At 45.5% G+C, this 18,698-nt stretch overlaps 1 protein-coding gene across 5 annotated transcripts in view; it reads right to left on the reverse strand.

Annotated features, from left to right (window-relative positions):
* Nucleotides 1-18,698, reverse strand: part of HMGCS1 (3-hydroxy-3-methylglutaryl-CoA synthase 1) — a 105,974-nt gene that overhangs the window by 68,206 nt on the left and 19,070 nt on the right. The window contains exons 1-2 of one of the 5 annotated variants that reach the window (XM_030193099.1): nucleotides 7,640-7,821; nucleotides 5,582-6,039 (exon numbers count right to left, since the gene is read on the reverse strand). In XM_030193099.1, the coding sequence (XP_030048959.1) occupies nucleotides 5,582-6,029 (448 nt within the window). In that variant the 5' untranslated portion in view covers nucleotides 6,030-6,039; nucleotides 7,640-7,821. Of the gene's footprint in view, nucleotides 1-5,581; nucleotides 6,040-7,262; nucleotides 7,553-7,586; nucleotides 7,822-18,698 lie in introns of those variants that run through there. The other 4 variants (XM_030193095.1, XM_030193097.1, XM_030193098.1 and 1 more) reach the window with 4 other exon arrangements.

An 18,698-nucleotide genomic window follows, 5' to 3' on the forward strand; every position in this document is an offset into this window, starting at 1 on the left:
GCGTAATACAGCTTTAAAAACACAAGCAACAGCATCCCCACCCCACATGTGCAAGTGCCTTCCCGCCCGCCGCGAGAGCACAGGACCAGCAGACAACTCCAAGAGGAGATGAGAGGATATGTGAGAATGAATGGCCTGCTGTCCTCAGAGAATACCTACTACAGTTAAGTATTCCTGTTTTCTCCGAGGACAAGCAGGCCATATTCTCACATGTGGGAATCCCTAGCTACCAGGCTCACCAAAAACAAGAACAGTACGACAAAAGGACCTTGCAATCGCAAGGTCAAAACCTAAATTAACCTGAAACTATATATATATATATATATATATATATTTACACACACACACAAATTCTGTAGAACTGTCTGCCCAAACCGACCATCGTGTCGGGTATCTTGCTCTAGGAAATGGTAAAATTACGCCTTACCTGATAATTTTCTTTCCTTTAATCGCAGCAGATGAATGCAGGAACCAGTGGGTTTTATCAGTCTACCAGCAGGTGGAGATAGAGAACAAAATTGAAGGGATGCATACTAGACGGCCAGCACCTAATCTCTCTAGTATACGTCCCATCTCAAAGCCATAAACAGGCAAAAAAATCTAAACAACACTGACAACTTCCTAACAAACCACGAACCACAACCGTGCCGTCCGTTGAAATATTTTAACAAGACGTCTCAAGTCTATGAGACCCGAGGTGTCCAAATCGCACCTTCCGCTGTTTGTTGCTGTACTGCAAAACAATCTTCTCTACTTTGTTTTTTTTTTTTTTAAACGGGAATTCCAATCTGAAAAGAAATCGCATGGCAATCCCGACACCAGGAGCCGTAGCAGAAAAGTTTGCGACAAAAGACAAGGGTGGGATCCGGGATTCATCTGCTGTGACTAAAGGAAAGAAAATTATCAGGTAAGGCATAATTTTACCTTCCATAGCATCAGCAGCAGATGAATCCAGGAACTAGTGGGATGTACAAAAGCACTCCCTACACAGGGTGGGAAGTTGCAGCACCCCGCATCAACACAGTCGCCCTAAACCTCACATCCGCACGAGCAGCAATGTCTATTCTGTAATGCTTAGAAAAGGAATGCAATGACGCCCACGTAGCTGCCCTACAAATCTCTTCCAATGACAAAATACCTGCCTCTGCCAACACAGTAGCCTGAGCTCGGGTTGAATGAGTACGAATACCCGCTGGAGAATGACCTACCAGAATATAAGCCAACGAAATGGTATCCTTGATACATTGTGCAATAGTAGGCTTTGAGGTGGCCTCCCCCCGGCGAGGGTCCGCTAGAAGAATAAAACAGGTGATACGAACGTCTGAACTCGTTGGACACTTGCAAGTACCGGATCAGCACCCTTTGAATATCCAAAAATCGGAGAGAAGCAAACTGAGTTGGATAGTGTTCCTGGCGAAAGGAAGGCAAAAACAGATCCTGCTTAATATGGAATGCTGATACCACTTTAGGAAGAAAACAAGGAACCGATCGAAAAGTAACGCCGGCCTCCGAAAACCGAAGAAATGGTGCTCAACATGACAAGGTCTGAATCTCCAAGACCCTGCGAGCAGACGCCAGGGCCACCAAAAACACTGCCTTAAGAGTTAAGTCCTTCTCCGACGCCTTGCATAGCGGCTCAAAACGGGGCCTGACCCAGAGCACCAAATTTAGGCTCCAGTTGGGACACAGACGATAACAGGGGGGCCTAAGATGGAGAAACCCCCGCAAGAAACGTGAGACATCTGGATGGGCTGCAAAGGAGAACCCTGAAAGATGACCTCTGTAGCAGGCAAGCGCTGCCAACTGAACTCTGAGGGAATTATACGCCAAACTACTACTACTACTACTATTTAGCATTTCTATAGCGCTACAAGGCGTACGCAGCGCTGCACAAACATAGAAGAAAGACAGTCCCTGCTCAAAGAGCTTACAATCTAATAGACAAAAAATAAAGTAAGCAAATCAAATCAATTAATGTGAACGGGAAGGAAGAGAGGAGGGTAGGTGGAGGCGAGTGGTTACGAGTAAAAAGCAATGTTAAAGAGGTGGGCTTTCAGTCTAGATTTAAAGGTGGCCAAGGATGGGGCAAGACGTAGGGGCTCAGGAAGTTTATTCCAGGCGTAGGGTGCAGCGAGACAGAAAGCGCGAAGTCTGGAGTTGGCAGTAGTGGAGAAGGGAACAGATAAGAAGGATTTATCCATGGAGCGGAGTGCACGGGAAGGGGTGTAGGGAAGGACGAGTGTGGAGAGGTACTGGGGAGCAGCAGAGTGAGTACATATATAGGTTAGTAGAAGAAGTTTGAACAGGATGCGAAAATGGATAGGGAGCCAGTGAAGGGTCTTGAGGAGAGGGGTAGTATGAGTAAAGCGACCCTTGCGGAAGACGAGACGGGCAGCAGAGTTTTGAACCGACTGGAGAGGGGAGAGGTGACTAAGTGGGAGGCCAGCAAGAAGCAGATTGCAGTAGTCTAAACAAGAGGTGACAAGGGTGTGGATAAGGGTTTTGGTAGAGTGCTCGGAAAGAAAGGGGCGGATTTTACGGATGTTGTAAAGAAAGAAACGACAGGTCTTGGCAATCTGCTGGATATGAGCAGAGAAGGAGAGAGAAGAGTCAAAGATGACCCCAAGGTTTCGAGCTGAGGAGACAAGGAGAATGAGAGAGCCATCAACAGAAATAGAAAACGGGGGGAGCGGGGAGGTGGGTTTGGGGGGGAAAATGAGAAGCTCGGTTTTGGTCATATATTTAATTTCAGGTGGCGTTGAGACATCCAGACAGCAATGTCACACAAGCACACAAACTTTGGTTTGGATGCAAGGTGAGATATCAGGGGTAGAAAGGTAGATTTGGGAGTCATCAGCATAGAGATGGTAGGAAAAGCCATGGGATGAAATTAATGAACCAAGGGAAGAAGTGTAGATAGAAAAGAGGAGGGGACCAAGAACAGAACCCTGAGGTACGCCGACAGGCAGAGGGATAGAAGTAGAAGAGAATCCACCAGAGTGAACACTAAAGGTGCGGAGGGAGAGGTAGGAAGAGAACCAGGAAAGGACAGAGCCCTGCAATCCAAGTGAGGACAGGGTATCGAGAAGTATGCTGTGATCGACAGTGTCAAAAGCAGCGGAAAGATCAAGAAGAATGAGGATGGACTATTGACCTCTGGATTTAGCCAGTAATAGGTCATTGGAGACTTTAGTAAGCGCAGTTTCAGTTGAGTGGAGAGGGCGAAAACCAGATTGTAGTGGGTCAAGAATAGCATGTGAGGAGAGAAAATCAAGGCAGCGGCGGTGAACAGCACGCTCAAGTAATTTGGAGAGAAAAGGAAGGAAGGAGATGGGTCGGTAATTAGAGGGACAAGTAGGGTCGAGTGAAGGCTTCTTAAGGAGAGGTGTGACCACAGCATGTTTAAAGGCAGCAGGGACAGTCGCAGTGGAAAGTGAGAGGTTGAGAATGTGACAAATAAAAGGAATAAGAGCAGGAGAGATGGCATTAAGAAGGTGGGTGGGAATGGGATCAGAGGAACAGGTGGTACATTTTGAGGAAGAAAGGAGAAGTGTAGTTTCCTCAATAGTAACTTCAGGAAAAGGAGGAAAGGGAATGAGGGGAAGGAGAGAGAGGGGAACGGACTAGTAGAGGGAGAGGTGGTGAGGTAGAGAAAGCAAAGTTTATCTTTTGAACCTTGTTGTGAAAAAATTCAGCAAGGGTCTGAGGAGATAATGAAGGGGGAGTTGGGGAAGGGGGCACCTTGAGGAGAGAGTTCAATGTGGTGAAGAGAAGTCGAGGATTAGAGCCAAGAGAGTTGGTCAGTTGGATATAATAATCCTGTTTGGCACGTAAAAGAGCAGATTGGAAGAAGTCCCTCCTGTGAAAAATCTAGCATTAGAGAAATAGAAGTCTGGGCAGGATCCCATCCCCGAAGGGCGCACCAACCAACAAAGGTGCGCCATACTCAAACATAAGCTGTCGTCGTACAGCGCTTACAGGTACACAACAAAGTAGCTATCACCGTGTCCGAATAGCCTTTCTTCCTCAATTTCGACCTCTCAAAGGCCAGGCCGTAAGACCAAAGCAGGAGAGATCCTCCATCTGCACCGGACCCTGATGGAGAAGGTCCGGCAACAGAGGAAGGCGAAGAGGAGTCTCCGCCAACAACTGGATTAAGTCCGCATACCATGGACGACGAGGCCAATCCGGAGCTACCAGAATCACTAACCCTTGGTGACCCTGCGCAGCACTCAGCCGATCAGAGGCCAAGGAGAAACACGTAGAGCAGGCACACCTGCAGCCATGGCTGAAGAAGCTCATCGATACCTTTGGAGTCGACCTCTCTGCGTCTGCTGAAGAACCTCGCTACCTTGGCATTCCGAAGTGAAGCCATGAGGTCGCCCTCCGGCAAGCCCCAGCGACAACAGATCTGTCAAAACGCGCTGCTCGACAGCTCCTAATCCGCTGCATCGAGCAGCTGCTGACTGAAGAAATCCGCTTGAACATTGTCTTGATCGGCAATATGGACCGCCGACAGAAGTCGAACGTGATTCTCAAGCCAGAATCCTGCTTGCCTCAGCTTGCAAAGCTCGACTCCGAGTTCTGCCTTGTTGATTGATGTAGGCCACTGCTTTCATGTTGTCTGAGAACACTCTCACTGGAGACCCTTGCAGAAGGCTCTATAATGCCAGCAGGGCGTTCATCACTGCTCTAAACAACAACCGACTGATGGGCCAGGCGGCTTCCTCTGTCGACCAACGCCCCTGAGCAAACACAACAGAGACAGTGAGCCCCCCATCCGTACAGACTGGCGTCCGTCACCACCACCACCCACTGCGGGGACGCCAAAGGCATCCCCCTTCCTCAGGTGGGGGGGAAAAAGCCACCAGGTCATACTGCATCGAGCCCGCGACAACCAAGGGAGCCACCTCGAGTAATCGTGAGACACGGGAGACCAGCGGCTCAAAAGGGCTAGCTGTAAAGGTCGCATGTGTTGGCTTTATCCCATGGTACACCCACATGGTAATCCTGCTTGTCCTCGGAGAAACAGTATCAGAGGTACACCATGGGCTAGGGACAGAGGATCCTTAGCTATAGGGAAAGGGAGGTAAAATCATAAGTTCAAGTGTCTGTGGGACACAACAGAGAGGGAAGATAGACAGACTGAATGAGTTATTTGGTTTTTACCTGTTGTCATATCCTGTTTCAATAGTGTTTCCATAAAACAATGTTCTCTACTTCCCCAGAAGTAACTCATGATTTTCAAATACAAGTTATAAAAGTTTGTACACCACCAAATTTTGACTATAGTCATTCAAAGTAGTTACACTTACTGCCCTGTAAATGTTTGTATACTGGACACATGTTAACAAAATCCTAAATTCACGGGGGGGGGGGGGGGGGGAACAAGGCATCAAAACAAGTTGTAAGTGATAGTTCGGTATCTTAATGCTTGAATGCTTCTTACAGATAATAAAAAGGTACCACTCGTACCTTGTTTGTTCACCCTTATTCCACATATCTAAGCAAATTAACCACTTCAATTCTCTAATATACATATGTATATAAAAAAAAATATATAAAAAAGATGGATAATTACCGTCCCAGGAGCTGGATTCAACCCAGTTAACGGCATTAAAAAGAGCAGCAGTGCCTCCATAACATGCATTGGTTGTATCGATTCCCTCCACATCTGTATTTCCAGACTCTTCAAAGAGTTGCATTAAGACTGACTTTACAGATTTTGATTTGTCTATAATAGTTTCAGTGCCAACCTCTAATCTCCCAATACTGTTATAAGAGAGACCATTCCTCTCCATAAGTCTCTGAACAACAGTCAGACAGAGAGAGTTGATGTCTTCTCTGTCAGAGCAAAAACCCATCTTTGCCTGGCCCAAGCCAATGGTATATTTCCCAGCATCCACACCATCAAATTTCTCAAGCTCTGCTTGGTCAACATATTGCGATGGGAAATAAACTTCCAGAGCAACAATTCCAACATCTTTAGGCCAGCTGGCTTCAGCATTCACAGGCAGGGATCCAGGCATAGTGGAACAGCTTTATAAATGAAAAAGGAAGACAATTAACTATTTAGCAATAATGGTCAGCACTGACAAATACATGCACTGCATCCACAGTATTATAAAAGAAAGTTGTACATGTCTACATGATGCATTCCCCCCCCCCCCCCCCAAAAGCAAGCTATACACTCTGTGCCAATTAAAAAGCTGTCATGAATCAGGATACTTCATTTTAGAAGCTTTTAAAAATGTCTCTGCTATTTTAAAAGCTTCTAAAATGAAGTATCCTGATTCTTTGGACATCACGGTTGGAATAATGATTTATAAACTACATTGATTGGTTGGATTTGATTTGCCAATGTTATTTGTAACAAACCCAACTTAGTTCTGACTTACTGATATATCTATCTATGAGGAGTGTCAGATGAATTGCTGGAAAAAGTAGGGTGGGGCGACAAGAAGCCTGCCTAAAAAAGCTTCAGAAGTCAAGATTAACTAAAACTTCATGCAGGAATATGGCAACTAGTATTACACATGCTGTGAAATGTGCAACTGTTCATCTTTTCTACAGTGTGTTCGAATACATGATATACATTTGCAACCCTGAATGCTGCCCTTAATTTAGGCAGTATTCACTGCACAAGATTATCAGACCTTTAGCACAACAAAACAGTCATCAGAAATCAAGCAAAAAATTTACAGAATCCTTAATCTTACAGAAACTGATATATCAAATTTCAAAGTGACATGCTATTGTTTTACTGGATGGCAATCTCAGGTTACATATTAACTAATGGAGCTTGAATCTACGATCAGGATCTAATTTGAAGTCTGGCAACTGCACAGCATCTGGGGAGAACTACGTAGAACAAAACTAACTCAAGCGATAAACCATCCTGCTTATTTTAGTTTTCACTACAGCTAAACAGAAAAAAAGTCAATACCAAAAGTATTGTTAAAATAATTGATTTTGAAATAACTGTTATAAATGGAAAAAACATTAATACCAAGTTAGTAAAATCTTCAAATTAATTACCATTACTAATCTATACAGATTGTGATGCTGTTTTACTGAACTTCAGTGTGATACACGTTCAGTCTGAAAAGCATAAAGAATGGACTAAAGAGGGGGGGGGGGGGGAAGGTATTTTAAAAACAGTATTAAGAACTATAAAATTGTGAAGAAACCCAAAGCAGGGGAAATGTTCCAGTACACTTTTCTTTATTGTCCTTATTTAGTGGTTTCTTTCTGTAACATACCTTGAGTCTTGTTTGGGAGAAAGCAGACTAGAAAATCTCAAGATTTGATTAGGTTAGAAAAAGATAAAGAAACAAACTGGTATAGGCGCGTATAGGAGACTGTGATCAATCTCTAGTCAAATGTTATTAAAAAGGAAAATGTTCTATAAAGCTGCTTCTTTTGGAATGCAAGCACGACACCCTATAACATGCAGAAAACCAAAACAACTGGAAACAGTTTTATTTCCACCAAGCAGACAAGAAAGCGAAATGTATGAATTGGAGATACCAAGTCACGGACTAGGCGTGACACACTCATTTGGCTGCCCTCGCGCTCTTACACACCGAGAACCAGTTTCCACACGCATTCGTGGTCTCGAGGTCCGGCCTCCCCGTACTTTTTGCCATCTCTCCCCTCGTACCGTCAGACTCATACACGACGCCGGCCACCACCCGTCCCGTAGCTTTCCTTCTCTCGTCCCCTCCTCTGAAACAACTTCTCTCCCACAAATGAAGCCTGCCGGAAATAGGAAGTTGTGTCAGAGAAGGGCAGAAGGACACCAGGAACGCTGGGAGGCTTGTCGCGGGCGATGTGAAATACAAGTTGGAATTTGAAATTGAAACCTCCACAGGGACGGATTTCGCAGGGATAAAAATAATTCATGCGGGGGGGGGGGGGGGGGGGTTCCATCTAGCTACTTTCAGGGTCCTATTGGCGCGCCCGTGGCGACGTCCAAGTACCGCGTAGGTGGACGTCGCCACGACCTCTGATACTCCGTGCTGGCCAGGGAGGTTTAACAAAACAGTAGTGGAACATCAGTGAGCCTATCTAGTCCACTGTAAGCAAGGAAGCCAAGTAGGACTATAAGTTTCCCCTTCCCTGCGCAGCCATCATCCCCGTTCACTCAAAACAAAGCAAGCAAACCTACCCTGTGTCACCGAAAATAAGACATCCCCTGAAAATAAGACCTAGTAGAGGTTTTGCTGAATTGCTAAATATAAGGCCTCCCCCGAAAGTAAGACCTAGCAAAGTTTTTTGTTTGGCCCCGATGGGACATGGACACAGAAACCTTAATTTTTTTCGCTGCAACCCAAAGACGAAATAACAAAAGAAATGCAAGAAACAAGACTGAGGTGGAAAAGCTATCGTCCAGCGGACTCCTACCATCCTCCTTCACGCTTTTGTGAAGATCAACTACCAGTAAGTGAGCCTGGAAAGAAAAGAAACATCCCCCTTGCAGAAATAATAAAAAAAGAAAAGAAAATGAGTAACTGAGCCCTTTCGGCGCTGCTCCATCACCCAAGGGCTACAGACTAGAAGGATGGAAAGTGTTGCGAATGTACAGGAGGAGCGCATAAAGCGCCACCAATGGGGAATGGAGCTACCGTAACATTTGTAATATGGTAGGGATGATCCTGCGCCCTAAGCCCTCTCACAACCTCCCGAGACCCCCAGCCAGAGCAGCCCGGCCCCACATTCCATTACCTTCCCTAGTTCATACCCCTCCTCCATTCCCAGCCCGGCTCTGCTCCGCTCGAGTCCTGCGGTCACTGTGGGCAGGCAGGCGAGCCACGGCCTACTCCTGCAGGATACCGCCCCCCACTTCAATACTGTTCCCGACCGCCACAGTTCCCCTACTACTCCCGAATAAGGCATCCCCTGAAAATAAGACCTAGCGCATCTTTGGGAGCAAAAATTAATATAAGACACTGTCTTATTTTCAGGGAAACACGGTATGAGCTGCTGCATCCACATTGTCGTTTTTTTATTGTTGGTCCATTTGTAGCTGTTTCTTTTTTTTTTTATTTGAAAGAAATTTTTTATTTAATCTCATTATTCATAAGTACAATCACAAAATCAATTACCCACTATGCAACAAGCCTTAGTGAACTGTACAATAATATCAACTATTGAAAACTTAATGAATTTTACTCCCCTCCCTCCCCCCCATCTTCACGTAATGGCTGAATACACTGTGTAATAGTGGCATTAGTCCATAAACACTCTAGATGATTCCATTCCTCCGCCTTTGGTTCAAATCTGCCCTTTCGTCTGTCCGTCAGTTGTTCAAGTCCCATTATGGTGCGGAGTCTTGTTTTCCACTCCACGACTGTAGGACCCACTTTCTTTTTCCAGTGGGCTGCAATTTCCAGCTTCGCAGCTGATAAACATAGTCTTTTAATCCGCTTCTGCCACTTCTTGCCTCTTTTATTCCCCCACCCTAATAGGCACCATTTAGGTTCCCCTACAAACTGTGTCCCCAGAATAGAGGTCATGCACATAGTTATATCGTCCCAGAAAGAACGAATAAGTGGGCATGACCACCACACATGCATAAAATTGCCCAGGTCCTTATCACAACGCCAACATCTGTCTGAGGCACTAGCATACATCAATTTTACCCTGTCTGGTGTATAGTACCACCTGCTTAAAACTTTGTAGGCATTTTCCTTTATTAGTACACACGTGGATGCCTTTTTTACCTCTATACAAACCCTTTCCCATTCTTTCACACTCATTTCACAGTTCAAATCTTTCTCCCATGCTTTCATATAGGCTAATTTAGTCAATGTACTACCTCTAATATAATTGTACAATTTGGAAATGCCCCTCTTCCCTACCTCAAGAGTAATCCATATGTTCTCTAATGGCTCCCTTCCCCTCTGGTCCCCCTGTAGCCACCCCTGTCTACTCATATAGTGTTTAACCTGTAGATAAGCATAGTTATCCGACGCTCGTAGGGCAAACTTCCTTTTTAGTGTCTCAAATGTTTTTAATGAACCATCCGACATCAGATCTCGAAATCTCCTCAGACCTTTTTTATACCATTCATGAAAAGTTCCCCCCTCTTCGCCCGCTGGGAACTCTACTTCATGGATTATATGCGCCAATGTAGATGTTTTAACTCCTTTTTTAAATTTTCGTTTCAATACCTCCCAAGTATGTAGCAAATGTCCTATAAAAGGGTTATCAGTTCCCCCACGTGGGCCATACATCCTTCCAGATCCCCACAAGCCCCTTTCCAAATTACACCCAGGCACCAGTTGCTGCTCTAATACAGCCACTGGCGCCCCCTCCCCCTTACTCCATTCCGCCACCTGTTTCATTTGTGCTGCCTGATAATACCAGGTGATGTTGGGCATCCCTCTCCCTCCTTCTTCCACTCCCCTCCACATGATTCGCTTAGATAGTCTCGCCCTTCTTTCTCCCCAAGCAAAATTTGACATTTCAGACTGTAATCTGCTCAGGGTTCCCGAGGGGACTTCCAATGGTAACGTTTGGAATAGGAATAACAACCTAGGAAGTACGTTCATCTTAATGACCGCAATCCTGCCCCACCATGAAAGCATCCCATTTTTCCATCTGCTTAAGTCATTTCTTAGTTCTCTAATCAAGGGAATATAGTTAAGCCCGTATAAGGATTCTAGGTTCCTGGGAGCCTAACCCCTAAATATCGAAAATTCTCCTTGGCATGCTTAAAAGAAAATCTAGTTAATGTGCTTCTCAGATCTAAGGTGGTGCACTTTATTCCCAGCACTTCAGACTTATCATAGTTAACTTTAAAACCGGAAAAAGCTCCGAACGCCTTCAGCTCCCGACAGATATTTTGCAAGGACTCCTCTGGGCGACTCACATAAAAGAGAATGTCGTCGGCAAATAATGCCAATTTGTGCTCTCGGTCTCCCACCTTGATCCCCTGAATGCTAACCGTTTCCCTAATCCGCTGCGCAAGCGGCTCTATTGCCAATGCAAACAGCAGAGGTGACAGGGGGCAACCCTGCCTTGTACCCCGCTGTACCTGAAACTGGTCCGAATATCCCCCATTAACTTTTATACGGGCTTTTGGTGTTGCATATAGCCCCTTCATCCATGTCAATACCTTTGGGCCAAATCCCATACATTCCAACACCTCCCACAGGTACTGCCATTCAACCCGGTCAAAGGCCTTTTCTGCATCTGTTGTTAAGAGTACAAAATCTCCCCCTCTACGTTGTGCTTCCCATATTATATTCAGCGTTCTCCTTATATTATCAGCGACTTGCCTTTGTGGGACAAAGCCGGATTGGTCCTCATGGATTAATTGGGGCAGAAATTTGTTAATTCGCTCCGCCATGACCTTAGCAAGTATCTTAATATCTATATTAATGAGGGATATTGGTCTATAGGAAGCACATAACGTGGGATCTCTCCCCGGTTTAGGAATCACCGAGATTCCTGCTTCATACATACTACTCGGCAGCTTTCCCGATGTAAAGCACTCATTCCCCACCCTTAACAATAATGGCCCCACCTCCTTATTCATTACCTTGTAGAACTTAGCTGTGTACCCATCCAATCCCGGCGCTTTCCCACCTTTTAATCCTTTAATGACTCTTTCTATCTCATCTAATACTATCGGTTTATCTAAGAAGTCTTTTTGTGTTTCAGATAGTGTATGTAATCCTAATCTGCTCAAATATTCTTTAATCTTTTCCCCCGAATCCGTACTCTCTTTAGTATACAACGCTTTATAAAATTGGGCAAACCTATCTCTCATCTCCTTGTCTTGGTACAATAGTGAGTCCCCCTCCCCTTTAAGTTTCACTATAGTATTGCCCACTCTGCGCATGCGGAGATGTCGCGCCAGCATTCGTCCTGCTTTATTACTGTATTCAAAAAACTTTTGCTGTGCTAACTTCCTTTGAAACTCCATCTGCTTTATTTGGATTTGTTGCAGCGCGGACCTACATTCCCTCAATTCTGGCAGAACCTCAGGGCATTGTCCTCCTTGATGCTGGACTTCTAAGGACACCAGTCTTTGTCTTACTTCTAATTCCCGCCTTCGCCCCTCCCTCTTTCTTTGACTCCCCTTTTTGATCAGGTGTCCTCTCACCACTGCTTTAAGAGCGTCCCATAGCGTCCCTTCTGTTACATCCCCTTTATCATTGTAAACTAGGTATTCTTGTATCGCCCTGCTAACAGCTTCACAATCCTCAACTGAGTCGAGCAAGGATTCATTCAATCTCCAAAAGGTGTGTCCCTTTTCTCTCCCCATACCCTTCCAGGAGACCCATATGGGGGCATGGTCTGATACATGAATACTTCCTATATTAGAATCCCCTACTTCCCCCCATAGATTACGGGAGCCCCATATTGCATCTATCCTTGTATACGTTTGTTGGGCGTGTGAATAGAAAGTATAAGTCCTCTGCCCCGGGTGTTGCAATCTCCAAACATCTATCAGATCCAAATCCCTGAACAGACTCAGTAACTTTGTCGTATTTGCTGAGACTCCACCCTTTTTCTTACCCTTTGAGTGATCTAGGTCAGCTATTGCCCAGTTGAAGTCCCCTCCCACAATCACTTCTCCCTGTACAAATTCTATCAATTCCAGTCTTAATTTTTCAAAGAACGCACCCTGTCCCTCGTTAGGTGCGTATATATTAACTAACGTGATCATTTGTTCATTGACCTTTCCCTTAACTGCTATACATCTTCCCTGGCTCTCCAGGTATGTTTGCTCATGAACAAAAGGTACCTTTTCTTTAATGTAGATTGCCAATCCTCCCTTTTTCCCACCTCTAGGGTCTGCCAGAATAAAATTCTGGCCCAGGTTTTTGTATTGAATAAGCCTAGCATCTTTCCTCTGGATATGCGTTTCCTGCATCATGATAATGTCCCAATGCATTTTTGATATTTCTCTAAATACAATTCTCCTTTTTTCAGGTGTGTTCAGCCCATTTACATTCCATGAACCAACTGTGATCATGCCCTCTCCTCCCCCTCCCCTCCCCCCCTCCCCCCTCCCCTCCTCCCCTCTCCCCCGATGGCTGCTACTACCAGCTGCCAGTTTATCCCTAAGGAAGTGTCGTCCCCCTGGGATCTTTACCCCTCTTATATCACCCACATAGTAAAACCTTCATTCCTATTCATTCTTTCCAATATACTCTGTTCAAATCATACATATATAAACAGTTAAACGTTACCAGTCTTGTCTTACTTACTACCAATACTTAAATGGTCAAACGCTATGCCTGGGCCTAAGCCCCTTGACATTTGTCCGTTCAAGTGTCCCCATGCTGCTCCAGGCCACGCTCCTTCCGCGTTCCGTTTGTATTGCTGCCCTGTTTCCCCTGAAGATGCCCTCTCCCCTTGCCGGGATTGTTCTCTCCATTGCCTTCCACAGTGGGATTTTGTAACTCCTCCGGCACATCTGCACATCCCATGTTCTCTAGTATCTTCCTCGCTGCTGCCGGGTGTTGTATTTTCCTTGTCTGATTCCCCACCGTGACCATTAGGCCGCTGGGGAAGATCCATCTGTAGCGCAGGCCAGCTTTTTGCAGATATCTCGTTACCTCGCGGAATTCCCGCCTTTTTTGTAGAGTGGTTTTCGCCAGGTCTTGGAAGATCTGTAGTTTACAACTTTTCCAATGTATATCACCCATAGCTCGGGCTTTCCGCCATACAGTCTCCTTCACCTGAAAATCGTGAAAACATGCAATAATATCTCTAGGGTTTTCTCCCCGCTGCGGTCCCAGACTCCGGTGTGCACGATCAATTTTAATTTCAGTCTTGTCTGCATACTCCTGGGAGTCTCTTCCATGGCTCATTATAAAGTTACAAATTTCTTGCACCACTTTCGTAGCTTCCAAATATTGAGCCTCCTCAGGAACTCCTTTAAATCTCAGATTCCCCCTTCGAGAACGATTCTCAAGGTCTTCCACCCTGATCTCCAACTCGTCACGCTGTCGTTTCTCTTCTTTAATTTTTTTCGTCATACTCTGCACCTCCATTTCCATTACCTCCATGCGTTCCTCTGTTTCTCCCATGCGCTTGCCAATGTCCTTTACTTCTTCCCGCAGCTCTTTAACAGCAGCTTGAATACTATTTCTAGTATTTATCATTTCTGCTTTCAAGTCTTGGAACCACTTTATAAATTCACTTCTCTCAATTTCTCCCTCTCTGCCGCTTCGTTCCTCGAGTTCGTCCTCCGTCTCGGGTTCCTCCGGCGCCATTTTGTTTACTCGCGGGGGTAACCCAGTTTGCTCTCTGCCTCCCGCTTTCGCCGATTCCGCCGCGTATTTAAATTTGGAAAGTTTCCTTCTGGCTGCCATCAAATCTGGTAAGTTCAACCATTCGTCTGTGGAAATATTATTCGCCCGATGTGAGGATTTATTAGCAATTTACTTCGCGTCCCCGCGGAGCTACAAATTTAAGCTACCGGTCCCATCGGTGACGTCACTTCCTCCCCCATTTGTAGCTGTTTCAATTGAATAGGCATTGCCTTACAAGGTGGCAGACAAAAGTGTTTTTGTTTTGTTTTGTTTTTTTACTTATTGGACAGCTTTAACCAGTGGTGTGCTGGTAAATGTTTAACAACAGGCTCTCTCCCCTGTCCCCCTCTGCGCCCCCCCCCCCAAATTGCAGAGCTGGCTATGGCCGGGGAGAGAGCCGGGGGGGGGGGGGGGGTGGCTGCGGCGGTGGCGGCAATGCATTACTCCAGGGGAAAAAAAATTAAATGATCCCAGGTTCAAATCTAATTCATGTTTAATGTGCGATAAAATGCCATAAATAAGTAAATAAATATAAACTTTTAATGTTGAGCACCTGATTCTCAAAGTGAACATATTCCAAACACTATAATGAAAATAAAATGATTTTTTTCTACCGTTGTTGTCTGGTGACTGTTTTTCTGATCATGCTGGCCCAGTATCCGATTCTGCTGCTATCTGTCCTCTTAACTCCGTTTCCAGGGCTTCCTTTCATTTCTTCCCTTTCCTCCTTTCTTCTTCATTTCTGGTCCTCAGCTTCTGCCTATTTTCTTCATCCATGTGCAGTTTTTCTCCTCTCTTCTTTTCCCCTCATTTCATCTCTCTTCTCTCCCCTCTATGTCCAGCAATTTCTCTTTGCTCCCTGAGCCCTGCCCTCCCATCCATGCCCATCTGTCCCCTGCCCCCTCCATTTATTCCTATCCAGCAATTCCCCTCTCTCCCTGTGCCCTGCCCTCCCATCCATGCTCCTCTGTCCCCTGCCCCCTCTCCATTCATCCCTATCCAGTAATTCCCCTCTCTCCCTGAGCCCTGCCCTCCCATCCATGCTCCTCTGTCCCCTCCATTCATCCCTATCCAGCAATTTCCCTCTCTCCCTGAGTCCTGCCCTCCCATCCATGCTCCTCTGTCCCCCTGCCCCCTCCATTCATCCCTATCCAGCAATTCCCCTCTCTCCCTGAGCTCTGCCCTCCCATCCCATCCATGCTCCTCTGTCCCCTGCCCCCTCCATTCATCCCTATCCAGCAATTCCTCTCTCTTCCTGAGCCCTGGCATGTCCAGATGGTCCTCTCTCCCTTGCCCTCCCGCTCCCATGTCCAACTGCCTGCCTGCCCTGGCGCCCTCTTCTCCCCCCCCCCCCCCCCCCCAAGGATCCTTTTTATTTTATTTTAAATTTACGGGCTCCGTCCGAGTCCGACCACCTGGGCTGCAGCGTCACTGAAAGCGCTCCCCTCCAGAGTCCCGATGTCTCTAGCAGAAGCTTCCTGATTCATTCATTCTCAGTGTCCCGCCCTCGAGGGACCACCTTGACATTAGACAGCCTGACATCATCACTGTGTGCAGCTCAATTATCACAAAGCAACAAAATCTGACGTTTTTGTGCCCGCATTCTAGTGTCTAATTTCTTTAGCCACGACTTCCAAATTTCCCCAGTCATCCATGAATTTGTGTTAGCCTTGTATGACACAGGAAGTCGCTTAACATTCTTGAAGCAATGAGACTGTTTGCTCTTTCCAATGACGAGTGGTTCCAACTTCTCACTCCCATCCATATTGCAGCAAAGGAGGATCGTCAGTCGGTCCTTCGACGTTTTACTTCCTGTATTTTCGGCTTGTTTGAATGCAAGTGTTCCATCAGGAATCGCTCGCCAGTAGAGACCGTTTTCATCAGCATTGAAAATGTCACGAGGTGCAAACTCGTTCAAGATGGTAGGAAGAACTGAAACAACCCAATTTTCTGCACCAAAGTCATCAGCGTCTTGTTTTTCACCATGCTGTTTCTTGAATTTTATGTTGTTCCTCTCCTTCCATCTTTCCAGTTAGTCCAAGACTTTCAGCTAGCTGATTTGCTTTCTCCATAAGAAGTGGACCACTGACAGTTGTCTGCTCCTGACTCGAGAAAACCACCGAAGAAGAGCATCTTCTACCTCCTCAGCTTTTCTTGCCCGTTTACGTTTCTGGTGTGGATTTGTATTGTTTTGCTAGTGGCTTTCTTGCTACGAAACACTAGTCTTCCAGAAGCTGGCCTTTCTGCTTCAAGATACGTGAAATTTGACTGAGATTGACACCATATTCTTTAGCAATAGATGCTTGACTTTGTTTTCTAATTTTTTAAGAACTTCTATTCGTTCAGCCAGTGTTAAAGTCTTACAGTTGTGCAACGACACTCCAGTGTACACTCTCACAACATACTCTCTCTTCTTCTGCCTGTGGCAGTTAACTGAGATTTCAAATTTACCGCCCCTTTGTCACGCGCCAATCGGCTTCCATATTCCGTGCGTGCGCTTATGCGGAGTCTTTCCTGTAGAGGCGTGGTCTTAAACCATGCATATAAGTGAATCTTGCACTTATCAGTGGTGCACTAAACCGGTTTGTCCCCATAGAAATTGATGGCACCAAAAACAGGACTGAAGTACGGCATGCAGTTAAACAGAGCATGCGCTTATCCGACGTGTACTTAAATTGAGTGCACTGTATATTGAAATTAAATAGAAGTAGAATTAAACTCTTCTTTCATTGGGGCACAAAGAATCCCATCTCTGTTTTGCAGAAGTTTACCTTTTAGATACACAAATGGATTATTCTGTTTTGAACATGTTTCAGGGGCAAGTGGTTTTGTATGTCAAAAATAAATATTTTGTCTCATGCAGATCTCTTTTGTTCAAAACATAAATGGGACCCTAATGCAGCCCATTAGTTTTCTTATATTTTGTTCTTGTGTTTTAATCATCTTTATTAAAAGCAAAAAATGTTGGTTGATAAGCTTCATACAGAACAAGAAAAAAAAAACAAAACAGTAAACCATACAACATGGCACAACAAAAAACATTTACAGAGAACATACCCCAAGAGCCCTCCCCCTCCCGTACTCCCCTCCCTCCCTATAAGCCCACCTGTTTCCACCTCTCAAAATAACACAACAGATGTACCGATCAGTAGGACTCAAAGCATTTCATAACAAGACTGCCTCCACTGTATGCAAATCTCTCTCATGAATATTCATTGTCAATATCCTGAGAAACCCGACTGCCTTGGGTAACTCCAGGACCAGGTTATCCTAACTACCATAAGAGGCAGACACTGTCGTATAATTAACATTATAATTGTATTTGGGTAATAACTGAGAAAATGCTATTAAAAATTATATTACAAAGCATGAAGTTGACTTGGTTAACTTCTGCTGTATATCAACCAGTAGTAAATAATAGTAATAAACAATATTAAGTGCATTTTTATAATATACCACTGCATTCTTCAAAACAGAAGGAGCAAGTTCCCACAAATCATCTTTCTCTTTTGATCTAGGCACAGAAAAAAACCCTTTCAAATGCTCCCTAGTTTCAACCTAATACATGTTAAATGTGGGATATGAATGCCATAAATAAATAGATAGAAACTCTGAATGTTGAGCACCTGATTCTCATAACATGATGTCTGTTTTAGTGACCCATTACCAGGAGAAAAAAAAAATCTCTGCATGAACATAACACGTGCTAGGGTGTCCCTCTAACAAGTCCCGTCAACTAACCACTGTCTCTGGTTTCTCAGGATTATCAGCACAGACTCCATTGGCTTCCCAGGGCGAGGCGCAGCCTGACATGGTGGCTTTACGGTCCCCACTTGCGGAAGGGTGTATCTCTGGCGATTCCACAGTGGGTGGTAGTAGTAGTCACAGATGCCAGCCTGTTGGGGGGGCTCTTTGTCTTCAATGGTATGCCCAGGGAACTTGGTCAGCGAGCGAGGCCAGTTGGCCGATCAATCGCCTGGAACTCAGAGCAGTGTTCAACGCCCTCCTACAGTTTCAGTCCTTGTTGGAGGGGAAGGAGGTCAGTGTATTTTCGGAAAACACGACTGCGGTAGCTTATATCAATCGTCAGGGCGGCACTCGAGTTCAGCCCTGGCAACAGAAGTGGATCGCCCCCCTCCGGTGGGCGGAGGCTCATCTGGAGTGCCTGTCGGCAGCTCACATTGCAGGTATCAACAATGTGCAAGCAGATTTCCTCAGTAGACACACCCTGGATCCAGCGGAGTGGGAGTTGTCTGCGGAGGTGTTTCAGTTGATCTGTCAGAAATGGGGAACTCTGACGATGGACCTCATGGCGACCCAGGGCAACTCCAAGGTATCCGTTTTCTTCAGCAGAAGAAAGGAACCCAAGTCTGCAGGACTAGAACCTCTTCTTCAACTGTGGCCAGAAAATGCTCTTCTGTA

The sequence above is a fragment of the Microcaecilia unicolor genome, chromosome 2 (assembly GCF_901765095.1).
Source record: "Microcaecilia unicolor chromosome 2, aMicUni1.1, whole genome shotgun sequence".
NCBI classification, from domain to species: domain Eukaryota; kingdom Metazoa; phylum Chordata; class Amphibia; order Gymnophiona; family Siphonopidae; genus Microcaecilia; species Microcaecilia unicolor.